This window comes from Poecilia reticulata, chromosome 23 (genome assembly GCF_904066995.2).
Source record: "Poecilia reticulata chromosome 23, P_reticulata-male-v2, whole genome shotgun sequence".
Taxonomy (NCBI): Eukaryota; Metazoa; Chordata; class Actinopteri; order Cyprinodontiformes; family Poeciliidae; genus Poecilia; species Poecilia reticulata.
In genome coordinates this window covers 5,821,736-5,840,339 of record NC_088852.1, presented here as the reverse complement: position 1 = coordinate 5,840,339, position 18,604 = coordinate 5,821,736, and the positions used below count along the sequence as shown (strand labels likewise).

The 18,604-nt window shown below is 37.4% G+C and overlaps 2 protein-coding genes across 3 annotated transcripts in view; one reads left to right on the top strand and one right to left on the bottom strand.

Moving 5' to 3' along the window:
• Nucleotides 1-337: 337 nt before the first annotated feature.
• On the bottom strand, nucleotides 338-5,235 carry ssbp1 (single-stranded DNA binding protein 1). The gene is made up of 7 exons (XM_008400487.2): nucleotides 5,079-5,235; nucleotides 4,256-4,327; nucleotides 4,004-4,061; nucleotides 3,583-3,723; nucleotides 2,514-2,601; nucleotides 1,730-1,818; nucleotides 338-1,647 (listed from the first exon to the last, which is right to left on the bottom strand). Exons 2-7 carry the CDS (start codon nucleotides 4,277-4,279, stop codon nucleotides 1,604-1,606), a joined length of 444 nt encoding a protein of 147 aa, XP_008398709.1. The 5' UTR covers nucleotides 4,280-4,327; nucleotides 5,079-5,235; the 3' UTR covers nucleotides 338-1,603.
• Nucleotides 5,236-5,682: 447 nt separating this feature from the next.
• lamb1b (laminin, beta 1b) overlaps nucleotides 5,683-18,604 on the top strand; it is a 29,222-nt gene continuing 16,300 nt past the window's right edge. The window contains exons 1-11 of one of the 2 annotated variants that reach the window (XM_017302856.2): nucleotides 5,683-5,900; nucleotides 6,174-6,346; nucleotides 10,593-10,728; nucleotides 13,124-13,197; nucleotides 14,287-14,475; nucleotides 14,552-14,615; nucleotides 15,857-16,059; nucleotides 16,739-16,859; nucleotides 17,435-17,623; nucleotides 18,159-18,335; nucleotides 18,434-18,546. In XM_017302856.2, the coding sequence (XP_017158345.1) occupies nucleotides 5,867-5,900; nucleotides 6,174-6,346; nucleotides 10,593-10,728; nucleotides 13,124-13,197; nucleotides 14,287-14,475; nucleotides 14,552-14,615; nucleotides 15,857-16,059; nucleotides 16,739-16,859; nucleotides 17,435-17,623; nucleotides 18,159-18,335; nucleotides 18,434-18,546 (1,473 nt within the window). In that variant the 5' untranslated portion in view covers nucleotides 5,683-5,866. Of the gene's footprint in view, nucleotides 5,901-6,173; nucleotides 6,347-10,592; nucleotides 10,729-11,904; nucleotides 12,004-13,123; nucleotides 13,198-14,286; nucleotides 14,476-14,551; nucleotides 14,616-15,856; nucleotides 16,060-16,738; nucleotides 16,860-17,434; nucleotides 17,624-18,158; nucleotides 18,336-18,433; nucleotides 18,547-18,604 lie in introns of those variants that run through there. The other variant, XM_081603875.1, reaches the window with a different exon arrangement.

Here is an 18,604-nt window from a genome sequence, read left to right as displayed (position 1 = left end):
GGTGCTGGTGCCTATCTCCAGCTAACGTTCCGGGCGAGAGGCGGGGTCACCCTGGACAGGTCGCCAGTCTGTCGCAGGGCCCTCCTTCATACCATTTTTAACTATTCTTCGGAGCACTGCACTGTGTAGTAGTTTTTAATATGAACTCAGCAGATGTGAGATTCCATCAGGTGATTGCTAATTGCTGTTGGCTAGTCTAAAGGAGCTGAGTAGGTGTTTTGAAGTGTTTAGGCCCCCCTGAATTGTTGTCACAAAAGATTAAAGGCGTTCTCAGACAAGCGTGGAAAAAAAATAAATCAAAGTATAACTCCATGGGGAATAACATTTTAACAAAAAGTCGATTTTACATAACACTCTCCCTTTAATACAAACAAGAGTTGCTCTACAAAGCTTTCAGATTTTAAAGCTAAACTTAAAGGTGACCTATTATGCTTTCTAGAACAGGTTAAGATACGTTTATGGTCTATATAAAACATGTTCATTACATAATTTTGAACAAAACCATTCCTAGATAATTAGATTTTTTATTCTACTCAGTTCTGCCTATGAGCTGTTTCGGGCCCCTCCTCTCACATTAAATCCAAATAATCTGCTGCTGTCCACACTCACCCAATTCAACATTTACACTCACACGTGAAAATGATGTGCCATTTTACAACAGTATTTCTTTGAGAAGCAAAAGTAGAGCATCCTGCACAACCAACAAGGATGCAGCAAGTGGTTTCTGGATGGTACACTGCAAAAAATAAAATATGTATGTTTGGTCGTTTCTCATGCAAATATCTTAGTACATTTAAAATAAGACAAAGCCAACATACAATTAACTCTTCAGCAAGACATAGGCCCTCATTTTAAGTCAATTTCTCAATATTGATGAAAACGGAATAGTTATAAGCTACAAGACCAAGAATTACTTAGTGGGATTTGTGTTTTTGCAGTGTAAGCCAACAACAAAACACTTGTCTTTTCCAGCAGCCATTGTACAGCGCATACAGCATTAAAAACAGCTGACCAAGTGTGCTGGAACTCTACTTGGGTTTCTAGGTAACGCATAGAACTCCACTGGGGCTGCTAGGTGACAGCACAGTGCCTGCTGATTTGTGAGGCAACATTTAGAAGTTTCTCAAACAGCTCATTTTCGAGATATAAAAAAAAAAAATTACCAAAAATAAATGGGTGTTTTTTTTAAGCTCTTATGCTTTTATAAGCAGTAGAAACCCAAATGGAAGTATAAAAACGTACAAAAAGTGAGTTTTGCATAATAGGTCCCCTTTAAGAAGAAACTTTGAAGCGAGTTGGATGAATTAAACAATCCCCGTGTCATGATTTCTATAGTGGAAAGCACAGAACAGGCCTTATTTATTTCAAGCGATGCTATGTACATATAGAGAAATCAAACTTTTTGAGGACAGAGCTTCTTTCTGTTCCTCTTGAACGTCTTCATTTCTGCCAGCAGGGGGCCTCACAGTCAAACATGATCACTGCTTTTGTCCCCCCTCATACTAAACAGTTAGTAGTCCTCAAGTCTTATTTTGGTTTGAAGAAGAAAAGTGAAACTACAAGTTGTTTTTTCTGTAGCTGGATGCGAGGAGGAAAACATCCCTCAGGTTCGGTCTCTGATGTTGTCGCTTAGGAAAACAATGTTGTCTGTAAGGAGAAAGAATTTGATATTTGAGTTGTTGAGAGAAGAAAAAGATGAAGAAGAAGGTGCAGCTGTAATAAATCTGACCTGCGATGATGGTGGTGGCCTGGCGTCTGACTTGGTTTTTGTCCACATATTCTCCATAATCCAGTTTTCCCTCCACTAGAATCCTGGACCTAAAATAAAACAATAAATTCCTTCATTAATAGGAGGAGGATGAGAAATACTTCATCATTCTGGAGTTATTAAAGACATGAAACAGTTTTACTGCATTTTAACTCATAACAATGTAAGCAGGACTTCTTCCTCATAAACTTTAAAAATGAAGAGCTGATCAAAGGTCAAACTCTAAAGAATATTCATATTTTATTTATAAATGGTCAGAGAAAATTAGCATCCATCTGTCCGTTCATCCATCAATCCATCTACTCCTTCATGGAACCATCCATTAGTTTATCAATCCATCAAATTCTCACACAACCATTCATTTATCTGTCCATCCACCCATTCGTTCATTTTTCCATCCATCCAGCTATTAATTTTTCCATTCATCCATCCATTACATCCGTCCAATCATTCATTTTTCCATCCATCCATCCTTCCTATCATTTATTCATTCAACCATTCATTCATTCATCCATGTGTCCAGGAGTCGTCCATCAACCAGTCATCCCATTGACTCGCCTACTGGTCCATACATGGACGGACAGGAAGTAAATAAAAACATTCCATCTTGCTCTTGTTCACTCTTACAATCTCATTTATTCACTGCAACAACAATAACTTTAGTTTGGTAGAAAAGCCATGAAATGCTGCTGACCTGCTGGCTTCTCACCAACATCCAGTCAGGTGTCAGCCATGTTGTTCTTACCCTTTCTTGACATAATGGTAGGCGACATCCCTCAGGCCCGGTTTGAACACAGAGACGCGATGCCACGTCGTCTTCTGGCTGACGTCTCCTGGAGACAGAAACATTTAGGCTGCCGACACTGAACCTCGGAAAACACGGCCACGTTTCTGACCTTCATTAATGCAGAATAAGAAATATCAGCTGCCTGGGTGTGCATTCCTGTCTCAACAAGCTCAGAAGCAGTTTGTGTTTATAATTTCTAATGAGGATGATGAATAAACCATGAAGGCTGAAGGAAAACGAGGATCACTAAACAGAAGCTCAACGTGTAAACCAGAGTTGGAGCTCTTTGCTGACCTCTGGTGGCCAAAATTAATCATTGCACCACCAGTTAAATTTTAAAAAATGGCCCCTGACTGCAATTCAAGGTTTTTGATGCAGATGGAAGATTTTTATTTTTAATCAGGGCAGAATGATTACACACAAACTGAAATCATATTAAAATACAAAGAATTCATCTTTAGCAAGGACAAAATCCGTCTTGCTCCAGAACCCAAATGATGCTTTTATTGCTGCCAATTGACAGGTTTTTCCTATTTTTTTTTCAATAAACATGTGACAGACATTTCTTTTAATAGTACAAATATGACAAACATTTCTTATATTTTGGCTACACAGTAGTTTACTTGTGTCTTTCCAACAAAAATAAAAAAAAATTTTTTAGTGACACCGTTACATTATCACAGTTTAAGGAAAAAATGTTCTTAAATCCTGAGTTTTCTTTGACACAAGTTTGACCCATGTGGCAAAAAGTTTGGACAGCCTTGACCTAAATACTGACTCAAGCCTTTGGAACTGATTAAGATCTTTAAATTGTTCAAATTCAAAAATACTTTATTCTCAAAGGGGGAATTTCATATCCACAGGAACATGTGAAAAAACAACTAAAAATTCTAATTATTTGAGGGTTTCCTTTATCTCAAATGTACGTAAACCAAATAGAGAGTTTTTCAAATAAAAACAGAAGAAGAAAAAAAGCAGAAGTAATTTAATTTTTAAAACAACGCTGTCTTAAATGTTAACCTCCCACCTGTAGAGCTCGTCTCTCCGTCCCCGGAGCGCCACATCTCGTTGGTCGCCAGTGAGAAGATGGTGACGGGGTTCCGACCCTCCACTTGTCTCATCACCGGGTCCTGCCCGACTCGCCCCAGCAGCTGCACGCGGTTTATCGCTGCAAGCAAGTTCGTAATCAGTAACGCCGCATGATTCAAATCAGTTCTGTTTAGTAACTCGCATCAGACGAGATCATTGTTCATTTTTTATAAATAACAAATTAAAAACAATCTGTTGGACTCCCAACTGCCTGGGCTATTATTTAGTTAATACCTACAGCATACAAACAAATAAACATAGAAATGGTTCATCAGACAAATAAGCAACCTTCTGACATGACCAACTGAGAAAAAGTAATGCGCATTTTAAAGGAAAGAACCAAAACATTTTCATCTCACATCTTTCCAGGATGAGATTTGCGTCTGTGCTCGTGTGTCTCACCAGCTGTCGGAAGATCTGTGGGAAATTAGAAATCTTATGAACAATTTGTTTTGTATACAAAACAAGGAGTTCGATCGCAAAAAGCATAGAAACGGATGATATTCTTGCTTGTTGCAATCATATTGAAAGCACAATGTGGATAGTTAATGAAGCGCGACTATAATCATTAAAAAGATTGTTTAGTTTTAAAGACAAAAGTTTAATCTCACCTGCACTGAAGCACTTCTCAACATCTCGTCTGTTCAGCACAAAACTTTTAGCTAGGATCAAACGTTTCTGGCCTGAAAATGGAAAGAAAAAGAGACATTAATCTCCTTTTTACCAAAGAAAACTCGAGTTGTAAAGAGCATCAACATCAACATGATCACAGAACTGCTTTCATGAGGGAAAGTATTCAGACAACACGAAAATACTTATACGAATATTCATAAAAACTAACAATATGAAATGTTCAGCTTTAAAAAGATTTCTACACATTTTCCCCTTTCCCAAACTACAATTCTATTTTCTAAACTTATCTTTTAGAAGATAGGATGTGCGGAAAAGTTCAGAAATTGACAGTTTCCTTCCGTATCATCTAGTTTTCCAGACTAATCCAGAGCTGAAAAGTTTCAGATTTCAAAGAGAATCAGAGGGCTAACAGTGAAAGAGGGAGACAAAAAAAAACTTAGAAGAGTGCGAAGGCTGGATGGTCCGAGCCTGAGAAGAGATGAAAGAAACGCCTGAATAATGTAATTTTATGAACAACAATTAGCAACAGTGAGTTAACTCAAATATAAAACGCGTCTGAGCCAAACTGACCGTTTTAGGCAACTATTTATTAGGTTAAAAAAAAAAAACAGTAAACATGGGCGCAAAGTCACAGCAGGATTTTCCACGGCAGAATGTGGACCTACAAGACTCTCCCGCCACTGGACTCAGTCCAAATTAAACCTTGAAAATCTCGTTCATATCAACGGATTCCGCTTTAGATATAAGTAGTGTGAATACTGACAGATATGCAGGAAAACAAAAAAATAGGGACCTACTCACAGGAGAATAGACGCGATAAAACTCCTCAGATGCTCCACTTCTTAAAGCCGCTCAATAACCTCACGCTACGTCCGGTCCGTCTTCAGAGGAAGTCCGACTGAGAATTCCTAACCCACAAATGTTCCGCTTCAGAAAAAATAAATTTCCGTGCATTGAATGGAATACTCGCATGAGAAACTGTATTATAAACAAAAAAAAATTGTTATTGATTTTGTTTTAAAATATAAAATGAAAAACAATGGGGTTTTTCCGATTTTAAGTGAAATTTGCAATATAATCAACAGAAAAGAGAAAGATGACTTATTGTGTTTGATTACTAAGATTATTAGACAGAAGACGAAGCACTTTTTCTTTTTTCCACTTTTATTTTTGCCAGTCGATTATAGACATAACGACGGATACATAGATTTTCTATTTAGAAAACAATGAAAACCAAATAAAAATGAGCAATTTGGTCCGCAGGAGGAGTCAGAAGAGAAAATATATACTTTCTTCATCTTTTCTTTTTCCTTTTGTCGAATATGTTGTTCTTTTTATTGCATGGAAATAATAATACAAAAATCTTCCTGACATGTAGCTATTCTTGTGTTTTATCCAGTTCCACCAGCAGATGGAGAGCGTGTTTTCCGCTCCCCGCTGTGGACTTCGGCTGACAGCGGGGTGGAGTTGTTGGGATGCGAACTTTTCTGAAGACTACTCCCTTCATTCTTGACTTTCACAAACTCCTCGGCAGCCTGGAGTAAAGACTCCTCAGCGTCTTCCAGGAAAAACGGGCACATCTCTGGGAGATGAGGGTCTTTATCTTCTCTCTAGCAGCTTTAGGTGAGTTCAGCTTTAATATCTTTATTTAAAAAAAAAAAAAAAAATCTGCTGAAACGTCACTGGGATGAGTAACATGAGTTGCCAAACTGTTTCCCCAGCAGCAGCAGAACATGTAATTCAAACCATATGTTGTTGTTGTTTTTTTTACTGTTCCATCTGTGTTTTGTGTTTTATAATCTCCTTGTAAAGGGATTTTGTTCTGATAGAAACCAAAGACAGGAATGAGCCAATTCCTGAACGATGATTTTCCTGACATGGTTCTCCTCCCTGCAGCGCTGTGGAGTCCTGTCAGGGCCCAGGAGCCGGAGTTTGGAGATGTGTGCACGGAGGGCAGCTGCTACCCCGCCACGGGTGACCTGCTGATCGGCAGGGCGCACAAACTCGCCGCCTCCTCCACCTGCGGCCTCCAGGAGCCCAAGCGCTTCTGCATTGTCGGACACCTGGAAGTAATAATTCTCATTTAAATTCATGCACCTTACAAAAGGACACAGGACGACCTGAGATTAAATCAGAGTAAACTTTTTCTGTTTTAGGTAGTTTGGATATTCATTAATTATATATTTTTTATTTTTAAATTTTTTTTTAATTTTATATATACAATTTATGATTAATATATCTTCAAACAATTTTGGAAAGGGCATAAAATACATCCGAGTACTTCATGGTCTTTATGGTTTTATGGGTTTAAAAAATGTTGTAAAAATGTTTTAAATTTAAAAAAGTTTTTACTTTTTACATTTAAAAAAATAAATTCAGAGAATAAAGTCAGAATAATTAGATTAAAGTCATAATATTATGACTTTATGCACATAATATAGGTCATTTTTTTAATTCTAAGCATGTCCCTAACACTGTTGTAATAAGATGATGGTATGGCTAAGATTTTTTTTTATATATTAACTGGAGACACACCTGTGGATGTATTTTAAGGAAAAACATAAAACACACCACTTCCTTGTGTGACATTATAGAAAAATACAAAGAGCAGCATAAGAAAGCCAGATTATAATCTGTAGATGCATTCAGTGAATAAGACCTTTTGTGGAGACATGGTCACAACCTGAAAGTGTTCTGCTGCAGGAGGAGAAAATGAAAACAAATTGAGGTATTAATGGAAAATGTTAAGAAACCAGGCAGAAAAAATAAAAATGGGCACAAATTGATCTTCTAATTGGACAATGAGCCTAAGCATTCTTCTGTATTAACCACATATTGGATGAAGGACTAAAAGGAACCACAATCACATCCAGTTACACCAGTTTGCTTATGTTTGCTGCACCAAAAACGCAATCAAACCATTATGAGAATATCATGGAAGGAAACCCAAAATGTTTGACTCAAGTTTAAAAGGCAGAGCTACCAAATGGTAAGGAAAAGAATGTACATTTATGAATTTGAAAAAAAAAAACATTTATGTCCAATTCAGTGTCAAATAGAGAAAAAGAAAGAAGTTTTTTTGTACATGGTATGAAAATATCTGGTTTTAGTAAGTGGGAATTTTACAAAACATCAAGAAAAGTTTGCGGTTGGAGCAATTTGCTCAGTGTTTCATAGATTATCTGCAGATGTTGAATGAAAATGACCAAAAACGACTCCAGAAGTGCAGAGTCGACATAATCAAGATCGTTTTACGGCGTGGGGAAGAAAGTCTTCCAGATGTTTGCTGCTTTTGCTGTGGCCTCCAGACTGCGATCTCCTATGAAGATGATTCAGATACTGAACATAATCTAGAGGAAAAATGAACTCTGAGTAGGTTTGTTCCGGATAATTCAGTCATGTGGAATGGTTTTAATTGGCAGAACACCAGTAATAATCAGACCAACAGTTTGAGGTTGGTGGTTATTCCTGAACTCCAGTAATGTTAATTTAAAGAGATGTAGGGTGAAGGTCAAAGAGCAAGGGGATCCAAGCTCAAGAGCTTCATAATTCATAATCAAAAAATGAGACTTTGCTTGTTTAACTCCTGAGGAATTAGATGGATAAACTTGCAACTCTTTGAATAAAGACTCCAGTTGGGCCTGAAATCACCAATTTAGCTCTAATCTTTTACTCATTTATTGTAAACGATTAAACAAATGAATGTGTTGACAAGTTTAAATGCGTTCCAAGATATTAAGTGAATTAAGGTTGAAATATGGTTAGACTGAAGTATTGAATCCATGTTGAATTATTCAAAAAGTAATCGGTGACTTTCATATTGAGTCAATTTTAGATTTTCAACCATAACTGATACGATACGCGATCTAAATTCACATTTTAGTTAATGTTGTAAAAAAAAAAAAAAATCAATACTGATTGGCATTTCAACCATTAAAATTCGACCACAAAACGTCATTGATTCAATTACATCTCTTCGACATTAATTGGCTCAAATTGGTTGATTGGTTGATCGTCAGCTTTAACCAAAAATCAGCATTTCTGACCGTAATTCAACATTGAATGAGCATCTTCTGCTGTCTGGGTTCGCTGTTGACAGAAAGTGAACCGGTTCTCTTCTCATGCGGAGTTCATTGAAAACAGCTGAAAGGTCTTGAAAATGGCATTTTAATGATTGTTTTTTTTTTACGGTTCGTACATAATAATTCACAAACTCATGATTTAATGTCAGCGATGCGGTTCAATGAATGTGAGTATTTAAAACTCACAGAGCTTGACTTTTTTCTTTCTTTTTTTTCTTGCAAATCCTGCAGTTGTTGCAGAGATAAAACTTTTTAGACTGCGTGTCTGTGTGTGGGAGGAAGCGCATGTATAACGTCTTCTTGCCGTTTTGTCAAGTGGGAGTGGAGGCATTCCCCTCCACAATAAAAGCTCTGTGTGGCTCACAATCCCTGCCCTGTGTGCGTGAAATCCAGGGGCGAGGTTTGGGATATTCTCTTCTTATCTGTGTTCATACATGAATAGTGTTTTTATGAAACGTTTCCGAGGATGAGCACGGTCCTCGAGCATGAGCTGCAGATTTGAGAGGGAAGAGAGTTTCAGATGGGTTTTTTTTCACCAACGGCTGCTAAATGGATCCACTTAGCTGGACTTGTTTTGGTTTTTCACAAACTCCATCACTCAGACCTTCAAGGGTTTGTGAGCCAGAAAATGTGGGTTGAAGGTCTAAGAGGGAGTGATGCAATATTAAACATTACTTACAAAACTAACTGGCTTCACTTTTTCTTGCTCTAGTGGAGGAAGTGTGGAAGACGTGGTGTTTTCATAAATAATCCAGACCAGGCGTGTCAAACTCTTTTTCAGTTCGGGCCGTATCAAAAGTCTGAATGTTCTTAAAGGGCCAGTTGTGCCAGAATGTTGATAAAACCCACTAAGCTGTTAAAATATCAATAAATAGCTGTTCCTCCAGGATTTTGTGATTGTTTTAGTGGGTTTTTGCAACCAAAATTGCACATTTTATGGCATCTGCGCTAATGTATGATGTTAAATGTGACTTTTTATTACTTGCCGCCGTGTCAATTACGGACCATAACTTGACATCAAGTAAGGCTGAAGCAGCAGTTACTTAAAATCAATACTTTTTTTTACAATTTTGAGAAAATTTGCAGTAAAATAAGAAAAGAAAATTGAGATCTGTTGATTTCATGTGAATTTTGCAGATTTGTGAAAAACTGGAAGGATTTATTGATGTAATTTGGAGTCTAGACGGCCACATAGAAAGCTACAGCGGGCCAGATGTGGCCCCCGGGCCTTGAGTTTGACACGCGATCTGGACATTTACTATAAAACTAAAGAGCTTAAATTCACTAAGCACTAAAAGAAAGGCTCATTTCTCAATCTCATTATCTTTTACTGGCAAAAAAGAAAGAAAACTCCACATTAATTAGTTTTTATTTCATATTCTGGGTTACAGTTTTCAAATTTTCTTCTGAGAATGGTGTGAAATTAACTAAATGTCCAGCTGGTTTATGAAACCTTTTTCAATTAAAGAGAATGGTAACAGAGCATTTTTTAGCTGTACAGATGTCCTTTAATCCTTTATTTTACTTATTCTATAATTTATACATTTACGTTTAATGTTTATACACTGTGAGCACGTCTTGAATCATCTTGAAATGATTAATGTAGAATTAATTTAATTGGATCGAATTGCAACAAATCAATATCATTTTATTACCCGTTGACCTTCCTGAGTGCCTTTTGTTGATTGGTGTAAAACTGAATCAAAAAGAAATTCAGTTCTAAAATGCAGAATAGTTAAAAAGTAAAAATAGAAAAAGTAGAAATAGCTGTTAATAAAAAATATGACTGGATTTAAATCCTTAAAAGCAAAATATTGCAACATTTATTGCTTTAAAGCTTCAGTATGTGACCTTTATTTAAGAAATAAAATTTTTTGCACCATGTTGTGATGGTGTAATATTAGACAGATATGTTAAAAATATGTTTAAAAATGTTACATACTGCAGCTTTAAAAGAGAGAAACTCACTTTCAATACCATCTGCAGTTACCTGTTTTTTATATATATTGAAAAAAACAGATGAAGTAATAAAATAACTTTTCAGATATTTGCTAAATAACATTTTACAATGTTCCTAAATTTCTTATTTAGATAAATGCCAACTTTGTGTATTTGAAATTTTGATTATAAATAAAAAGTTACCATAATGCATTTATGGATTACATGTTTTGTGCTTGTTTCTGCAATATGGGCAGTATAGATGACCCCCTGGTTGCTGTTTTCTTTCCGTCAGGAGGAGAAGAAATGTTTCATATGTGACTCCGGGGAGAAGTACGACGAGGACAACAACCCCATCAGCCATACGATTGAGAACGTGGTCACCACCTTCGCCCCCAACCGCCTCAAGACCTGGTGGCAGTCTGAGAATGGTGAGAAGGAGCATATTTTTAAAGTAGAACACCATGTGAAAGCTTGGTGAGGTTTTTCTCAGGGGAACTGAGCCTATAATGACCAGACCGGAGATCACAGAGCTCCTCACACTCTGGGAGTGAGCTGGGGCGTTACAGGTGTGCTGAGGAGAACAGGTGTGCTTGTAGGAAACGGATGTATCATCACTAAACACAACAATGACTTTTAAGTGTAAAAAAAGGAAGCATCCAAAGACCTTAAGACCGCCACTTGCAAAAGACAACCAGTTTAAAGGTATTATCGTCTCACAGGAAGGAAATTCACTTTGAACCCAGGATTTTGTAGGAATTTTGTTTCCTACGCTGAAGGATTAAAGCCGTTTCTATTGTGTACCAGGTATTTATCTTTGACGTGAAAAAAACCCTTAAAAATCTGGGTAGTTTTAGCACATGCTTTTGTGATATTTTTTATGTATCTTAGCATCAAAATATTACTTGGAACAAATTGTTCTGCCTATCAAACACTTAATATAACAGAATTTTTTATTTATTTATTGATAACTAAAAGCGAAAAAAGTTTCAGCTATCTAGCCATCATGGTAAATAGCAAACATGCCAGTTAGAATACTGGAGAAGAATTTGGCCTGCTAATTACCTTTCCAGATGGACAATTAGCATGTTAGCTTCCTAAACAGCGATTTATTTTCCAAATCTAAATTATTTTGGTCATTCATACGTTTTTTTTTTAAAATTTGTTGTTAAATCAATAATTATGATAGTAACATAATTAATTTAATCCAAGTGTACAAGTTAGCTTAAAAAAAAAATAAATAAATAAAAAAAAACCTGTTAGCTAGTTAGCGGAAGTCTCCAGTTCTTCCCGCCGTCTCGTGATGTCTTGCGTGGAGTCTTAAAGCGAATACATTTATTTGAGTTTTAAACTACTGAGTGAAATTATCACAGATGTCATAATTAGTATCAATAATCACAATTAGTTATATTAATTGTGGATTTGTATTGACCTTTTGCACGCTCTCTTCGAAACAAATCCGCTGACGTCAAAACAACCAGTGCAGTCCTGTAAAGCCTATCGTAAACGCACATCTGGTGGTCTAATATCGCTTTTATTTAGTTGATTTCGTAGTAAAAATGGTCACGGGATGCTGCGCGGTCGGCTGCACAAACAGACACGGGTGAAAACAAACCTGTCATTTTATTGTTGAACTTTTAACAAGGAAAGATGCGGTCAGTCATGACTCAGCCCTACGGATTTGCAGCGAATTTACTTTTTACAAGGTAAGACGATTAACGTTCATAAACTTTATAAGTACGTATGATTAGAAAGATATCATTATAATATTTCATAATATATGATATCATAGATCATTATGGAGAAGATACGCCGCGTCTAACCGTTAGTAACCATGGAAACAATGGCGCACCGTCATGTAGCCGAACACGTATGGAAAAAACTAGTTAGCATCTCGTCTTGTGTAGGTTTTTAAGACTTCTCCGGTGTCGGTTTCTAGCCATTTCAAGCTTCTGTAAATACCTCAGTATATGAGCCCCAACTAGGTGTGTTACGCTCAAATTAGCTCGACTCGAACAAGCAGAAGCCATGAATAAATCGGCAAAACGACATTCGAAAAACTTCCGACGTCCACCATGGCGCCTCGAATGATTTGCGACACAGTTGTAAAGGCTCAATAACTGACATGCAAACTGCAACTTGTAACACACAAATGTTCCTTACTTTTGTTAATTTACAGCTTTTATAAATTATATAGTCACCTATGTTTGTACGATTCTGTGTATAACAAGTCAGAATCTCATCCTTAAGCTGTAATCACATTATAGCAGGCTCTCTGGCAGTGGGACGCCTAGTAAATCCCTCTTAATGTAAGCATTTATGCTGCAGACTCGCTCCGTTTCTAAATGGTGGGAAACTGTCAGCAGTGTGAGTCATAGTTGGAGCAGGAGCCAGTGGTGCAGATGGCTCTGAAACAGCAGGAAGCTGGAGACGTATATTGGCGTTCACATGGGAATGTTTAATTCCCTTGCAGCAGTCCTGGAGTTCAGTGGTGTCCAACGTTTTGCCAAAATCGTTAAGGTGAAGAGCCACATTTTGGACACCCCTGCTGTAGTTCTTTTAGTGTCTGAAAGCAAACAAATCTGCATTTTGTGTTCTTGTTTGTACCCTTGTCTTTCCGCTTGCTTTTCTTCAGAAAGTCATTTTGGTCTCCAACATATTCCAGAACCTTAAAAGGATTAGTCTCATATCTGGATCTGAGTCGACTCAGCTGCCTAAACAGAACACCTGCCTGTTTGGACATGGGGAAAACTCATCAAGCATTTTAAATTCTCGTAAATTTGAATGTGTAAATTGTTAGTTTTCTGTTTGGTCTTCCTCCTGCAGGTGTGGAGAATGTAACTATCCAGCTGGACCTGGAGGCCGAGTTTCATTTCACACACCTCATCATGACCTTCAAGGTGCTGGATTCATCTACGTCAAACATGAACTCATATACACACAGAGAAAGAGATGAAGTCTCAGAGACCTTCAGAAAGTCATCCTGGTCTCCTGAGAGAAGAAGGAGTAACAGGAAGACGCTTTTGATCTCTTAATAATTTGCGTCCACTCGTAGTCAAAACACACTCAGGGACACGCTTCCCCAGTCCCTTCACATCCTGTTTTCTGGCGACATCACAGGAAAAAAAATCAGCATCCGGTTCTTTACTGTAATGCCAGTAGAGTTAGCTGTTCAAATGTTCAGGCAAAAATGAAAATAGAAACAACTAGGACTCTAAAGGGCATATAAAATCTCAACAGAAAGCAAATTTATATTTTATGTATTACAAAAATACAAAATCTCACCAAGTATTTCTGTGCACGGATTCTTGATATAAGACAAACTTATAAGTATCTTTTCAGAAATATACAGATTATTTAAAGTGAATAATTCCTTAATACTGATTTTAAAAAAGTACTAGTTCCATTGGCAGATTATATCACTTTCACATTGTCCCATGTTATAAGTGAAATAATCTGTTACAAAGTTACTTGTAAATTAGTTTTGTCTTATTTCAAGTGTACTAAGGTATTTGCACATAAACTAGAACTAAATATAATTTGTAAAATTTGTGTTTTTTCTGCATACATCAAATTTCAATCTGCATTTTATGAACATAATTCAACAGATACTGCTTCAGTTTGTTTTAGCTAGCTACATTTGAGAAATGTACAGCAAACTAAATGTGTTGTCTTTCAGACTAAATCATCTGTATGCTAGCTTGATAAACGCTTAGCTGGCTAACTGTCTTATTAGCATTTTTGACAAGCATTTTTAACGCTGTTAATGTATGAAAATGATTTTAGCAAATATTTAATTTATTTAGAAAACAATTTGCAAGCTACATCCTCCTATCTTAAAAGTAGCTAACCAGCTAACTCCATAGACAATAGCTGTTAGCTAACTCACTAGCTAGATAGAAAAACCAAGATAAGAAGGACAAGACTTTAAAAAAGAAGTCATATTTGTTTTTATTTCAGCTTCACTGAACAAGGTTTTGTGTTCGCAGACGTTTCGTCCTGCTGCCATGATGATTGAGCGGTCCATGGATTTTGGGGAAACATGGCAGGTTTATCGATACTTCGCCCAAAACTGCGAGTCTGTCTTTCCCGGCATTTCCACTGGACCGATGCGTAGAGTGGACGAAATCATCTGTGACACCCGCTACTCAGACTTTGAGCCATCCACAGAGGGAGAGGTGAGGTAGTCATGTGATTTTTGTTTTTGCCCTTGTTGCAGAGTTTGGTTTTGATTGTTCTGTCTTGTTGTTCTAGGTGATATTTCGGGTGCTGGATCCTGCTTTTGAGATTGATGACCCCTACAGCTTGAGGATACAGAGTAAGCTGCATCTTCTCGTTAAAGACAGCTTGTTTACAACACACAAATCAGTAAGCAAAGCCTAATTAAGGCAACTTTAAGCACAAAGAGTCCAAATAAAAATAGCTTCCTGTAGCTTCCTGTTATCGGCTGTGCAGCTTCCCACAGCGAAGAGGTCAGAGAGGAAGCGAGCGGGGAGGAATTTCACATACGGAAGCAACTTGGACTTTGTAAACTGGTTTATATCCATGCTGAGACACATAATTTTTCTTTCCCAGTCACAAACCAATACAGATACCATTAAAAAAAATTTCAGCACTAAAAATAACTTTATTCAGCTGCTGGTCATCTTTGAGACAGGCTTTTCAGAATTTCTTATAGTTTCAGCACCATGGTAAAGTGCCTAAAAGATCCTTCTACTGTCCGTTTTTAACATAACAAGTTTATTGGTTGAGTTTTAGTCCTTTTATTTAATTTTAACACACAAAAAAAAACACTGCTCAAACACTAAACAGCTGCTGAATGAGCTGAGAAAGTTAGAAAAAGGTCCAAAGAAAAGTTCTCTTTATAATCCATGACTGTTGATCATGACCACTTTAAGAGATTCAAGTCTGAATCCTTAGAAATAAAATGTAAAGATAGTGAGATGACTTAAGGCTCTTGTACAGAAATATATTTTGGTGTTTTCTGATGTTTCCAGAATTACAAAATTCCAAGTTTTTGTAGGACTTAACCCTAATGGAAAACATTTAAAACCAAATTTTAGAAAGAAACTTTATTTTCTAAACTTAAAAAAAGAACAAAATAACAAAACAAACAGATTTAATATATCTACAATCTAAAAGTAAAATAAAAACATGAGAAATTTAAGCCTTTTGCTTAAATTTCTCCAAATATTTAACAAAATTTGGCTTGAAATCAGGGACGTCATTAGTTCTCTAAAACCAATAACAATAATAGCTGTTATGAAGTTTAATGTAGGTTTAATTTGAAGGAATTTAAAAGTAGGAATAACCTGCAGCAGCTAAAAACACCATTTTTAGATTCATTTATATCTAACTTGCTATAATACTTAAATAGAATAGAAGCTATTAAGCATGTTATTTTGCAGGTAGGTCTAAAATGTAAATAATAATTGTGTAAAAAAAATGTTTTAGAAGTTGAATTTAACTCATGAAGGAATCAAGTGGATTATCAATAAGTTTTCATCATTTTACACATTTAACTACATTTGTTTGAAAAGTGTTTTCTCTGCGTTTCAGACATGCTGAAGATCACAAACCTCAGAATAAAGTTCATCAAGCTGCACACGCTGGGCGACAACCTGGTGGATTTCAGGGAGGAGGTGACGGAGAAGTACTACTACGCGCTCTTCGACATGGTGGTCCGAGGGAACTGCTTCTGCTACGGCCACGCCTCCGAGTGCGCGCCTGTGGAAAGAGGACAGGGCAGACATGAAGGCATGGTAAAAAAACAACTTCACATCCCTTTTTATTTAGCAGATTTTTCCATAAACAATTTGGATCGTGAAATTTATCCCAAATTTGTAGGAAATACTTTGCCAAGACCCATATGGACTTCAACAAATTAATGAACTTTCATCAACAGTTTTCTCATAACATTAACTGCTTTTCTGTTTTATCAACTAAGATTCTGAAATATATTATAAAATGTGTAAGATTTTCCCACACTTTAACTATTAGTTATTCTAGTTAGTTCACCTCATGTATCTAATTCTCTGCCTCCAAAACTGTAGAAATTGATTTTTAAAGATATTACAAAATTTGTCTTTGAGGGCGGCCATCTTGGATGCCATCTTAATTCAAGTCAAATATGCAATTGCTTTGAACAAACATTACCATAGCTTACTATGTTAGTGCAAAAATATTTATTTCTTTTTCTTCAAATTATCTGACCCATAACAGTAGCGCCAAGTCAGATGTGTCGGCCATCTTGAAAAATGGTCGCTGTATTGAATTTTTGCGGTACATGATTTGAAAGTGGGTTTCGAAGAAGATATGTGCCAAATTTCATGCTTGAACGATTGCTCCTCTTATCTGCTTTACTATTACCATTCATTTATTGATATATTTTAATAAACTTTACGTTTTCCCATAAAGATTAGTCTTAACTCTTGTGTGTAGGTTCATGGCCGCTGCGTTTGCAACCATAACACCGAGGGGCTGAACTGTGAGCGCTGCCAAGAGTTTTACCACGACCTGCCATGGAGACCTGCAGAGGGCCGAAACACCCACGCCTGCAAAAGTAAGAGACCACGCACGGATCTGTGTTTCGTGAGCGAGTGGATTTACATGAGGTCTACACTTAATTTCCAGACCTGCATATTTTTTCAAAAGAAATAAGCAAATGTATGAGAAAAAAAAATCGCTGCAGTTGGTTAAAGAAGTTAAAATATCAACATTAACTTCTTAATTTATTTGCCATTTTAAAACTTCAAGTTTACAAAAAGTATAGATCAAACGTCTTCACATTTTGTTTTTGCTCAAAAAAAAACGCTTAAAAAAAACACCCATTAACTTCTGGCAGTAAGTTAATATTTTTTGGTGTCTGGAAAATGATTTATTTCATAACCTCCCGATTGTTAAGTCACATTTGACGGGCACTGTGGCGTTGCCTAGCAACCCCCACCCAGCCCAGCACCGTTACCTAGCAACCCAAGCTGAGTTCCGACTGACCAGACTAAAATCTCATGATCCAAGAATGATTCAGTGCAAAAAAAGTGTAATGAACATGTTCTGTATCTATACTAATCTGTTGAAGGAAGTGTAACAGTTCTCCTTTAAGAACCATTACATGACTCGTTTTTTTCTTTTATTCAGGATGCGAGTGCAATCGGCATTCCTCGTCGTGTCACTTCGACCTCGCCGTGTACATTTCAACCGGTAACGTCAGCGGAGGCGTGTGTGACGACTGCCAGCACAACACAGTGGGCCGGCAGTGCGAGCAGTGTGTGCCTTTCTTCTACCAGCACCCCAACAGAGACCTGAGAGACCCTAACATCTGTGAACGTACGTTACCCGCACATAAACAACGGCTAACGGCTGCTTACATGACCTGTCTGCGAACGAGGCTGACATCTTCCAGGAGATCTTTACTTTCCTACCAGCTGCAACCATGTGCAGGTTCTTTCACCAACTGGATTAAATGTGTTGGAAAACCTAATGACGGCTGTTGTAGCGCGATTAAAGATACACGGTGCTGCAAACTAAACAGTGCTGTATAATCAAGTACTCACACAATGTGCCAATACCTTTGGAATCTTTAATAACAGCAACAAACTGACACTTAAAGTAGGAAGAAGATTGATAATCAATCAAGACCAGATGTGGTCATTTAAAACTAGCACGAATTACAAATTGGAACCAAGTTGGTGAAATAAATTAAATAAACAAAATCTGAACCAGGTATGGCAATCAGTAAGTGGCTCATGTTGATAGAAATTATATTTGTCAACTTTAGTAACTTATAGTGGTGCTCAGTCTTTATAATCCATTGGTCTTCGCTCTTCAGATCATTTTAAGGTAATTATTTGTGTCTTTGCAGCATGTAACTGTGACCCGGAGGGATCCCTGCAGGGCGGACTGTGTGACTCGCGGACTGACGTGGCGGCCGGGCTGATCTCGGGTCAGTGCCGGTGTAAACTCCACGTGGAGGGAGAGCGCTGTGACCACTGCAGACAGGGACACTACGGGCTGGGACAGGGGCCAGACGGGTGCCTGCGTAGGTTCAACATTTCTATGTTTCTGTCATAGTTGTTGAATCGTAAAGGGCATTTTGAAAGACGTGCTGCTGAATTGTTTCATTGCATGTTTTGGCAGCTTGTTCCTGCAACAGCCTGGGAACGATGCCAGGAGGAAACCCCTGCGATTCAGAAACAGGACAGTGCTTCTGCCGGCGACTTGTCACCGGTCATAACTGTGATGAGTGCCTGGTACGACTCCAAACACAAAGTCACATCATTTCACCTCCTGTAGGAGTAAAACTCATCT

Coding starts and splice junctions, on each gene's coding strand:
- ssbp1 (XM_008400487.2), bottom strand. CDS start 4,279: ATGTTGAGAAGTGCTTCAGTGCAG. Junction 4,062..4,255: donor TGAGAAGTGCTTCAGTGCAG/GTGAGATTAAAC, acceptor AATTTCCCACAG/ATCTTCCGACAGCTGGTGAG. Junction 3,724..4,003: donor AAATCTCATCCTGGAAAGAT/GTGAGATGAAAA, acceptor ACTTGCTTGCAG/CGATAAACCGCGTGCAGCTG.